Source organism: Sinocyclocheilus anshuiensis, unplaced genomic scaffold (genome assembly GCF_001515605.1).
Source record: "Sinocyclocheilus anshuiensis isolate Anshui unplaced genomic scaffold, SAMN03320099.WGS_v1.1 scaffold180, whole genome shotgun sequence".
Lineage (NCBI taxonomy): Eukaryota > Metazoa > Chordata > Actinopteri > Cypriniformes > Cyprinidae > Sinocyclocheilus > Sinocyclocheilus anshuiensis.
This window is the reverse complement of record NW_015554093.1, coordinates 1,581,091-1,582,750: the sequence shown is the minus strand read 5'-3', so window position 1 is coordinate 1,582,750 and position 1,660 is coordinate 1,581,091. Positions and strand designations below refer to the sequence as shown.

Here is a 1,660-nt window from a genome sequence, read left to right as displayed (position 1 = left end):
ACACCTTGCTACGTGTACTGCGTTAGGCTAACCGAGACTTGTCATTTGCACTTATATATTGCTGCTCTTTTGTTAGTTTTGACTGCTTTTATTGTCCTCATTTGTAAGTCGCTTTGGATAAAAGCGTCTGCTAAATGACTAAATGTAAATGTAAAAAAATGTAAATAAATTAGACTTTTAATATCAGCCATGTATTGGCTATTAGCTATTAAACTAAAATACTTCATCTTATCTGTATCAGATGTTTATTTTTATTAAGATATGTAATGTCCAAAGTGACCAAATGCAATCCTTAAAGACAAATTGAGAGTGGAAGGGAAAAGACCTCTGCAGGTGCATTACACTAAAGAGCGGGTACATTTATAGACAGGATGCAATTACCTCATCAGACACTTTGAACCATTTCACCAATGCCATAAGCTTCTGTTTGATGTTGGGTTGCTGGATTTAAAACACAAACACCTTGTTAGACAGAAAACGGGGGAGTCATAAGCAACAATAGTAAACAGACACAAATTAACAGCGTATCTGGCTGAGCAAAAGCAGGGAACAAAAATAGCAGCAAGCAGAGAGCGGAAAAAAAGCTGTCACAACATCCACAGAGCGCTGGCGAAGGGATAAATAAAGGTGACTTGACTTGACTAGAGGCTTGTCAGCTAGAAGACAGAGCACACAGGAAAACAAAACAGACTTGTGAAGGCATCTGAGAGGAGGAAGCAGATAACACGTTAATGTGCTCAGAAGCCCCATCCCTAGAGTTTCCATATGACTGCAAAAATTGCAGCAGCTCCTATTGCAACTGCTGCTACATCTAAAGAACATCAGTGGCCCCAGGGAGAAATATGCAGTTGTTTAACTTCTTGAAAAGGCCGAGTCAACATGGCGGCACAGAGAAAGCTGCTATGGATCTCTGAGGTCTTTTTTTTCAAATCCTGGACAGATCACTTACTTCACTTACGTTAGCTCTGGTGATGGAGGCTGTGGAGGGGAGTTTACGGCGAGGTTTCTTTTTCCTCAGTTCATCCTCGTCGTCATAGAGGTACTGTCCAAAAATGACAAACCATGATTTAACCCTCAAAAACCTTACTTGAATAAAATAACAATGACTATGTCTCTCAAGTGCCAGAAGTGATCCATACGACAAGTCTGTGGCAATTTGATTTTTAAAAGAATAGTTCACCCAAAAATGAAAATTTGCTGAAAATTTACCTCAGGCCATCCGAGATGCAGATGAGTTCTTTCTCGGAACAGATTTGGAGAAATTTAACATCATGTTACTTGTTCACCAATGGATCCTTTGCATTGAATGGGTGCCATCAGAATAGGAGTTCAAACAGCTAATAAACGCATCACAACAATTCACAAGAAATCCAAACAAGTCCAGTATATCAATTAACGTCTTGTGACGCAAACAGCTTTTTTTAAATATCAAACGGTTTCTTTCAGGCTAAAATACAAGTCCTCTTTCCATAATATTGGTTTCTCCAATTAAAAAGTTGGGTTACACTTTACTTGAAGGGGTGTGCATAAGACTGACATGACACCTTCATAATCATGACATGACACATACATAATCATGACATGACGCATGTCATGAATATGAAGGTTTTTTATGCAAGTTTATGACAACTGTCATTAAGTGTCATTCGCTCAGTTATGT

The 1,660-nt window shown here is 38.7% G+C and overlaps 1 protein-coding gene across 2 annotated transcripts in view; it reads right to left on the bottom strand.

The window, feature by feature from the left end:
• LOC107669386 (phosphofurin acidic cluster sorting protein 1-like) overlaps window positions 1-1,660 on the bottom strand; it is a 26,507-nt gene that overhangs the window by 10,363 nt on the left and 14,484 nt on the right. The window contains exons 7-8 of one of the 2 annotated variants that reach the window (XM_016461588.1): window positions 950-1,042; window positions 382-441 (exon numbers count right to left, since the gene is read on the bottom strand). In XM_016461588.1, coding sequence (XP_016317074.1) covers window positions 382-441; window positions 950-1,042 — 153 coding nt within the window. The remainder of the gene's footprint in view (window positions 1-381; window positions 442-949; window positions 1,043-1,660) is intronic. The other variant, XM_016461589.1, reaches the window with a different exon arrangement.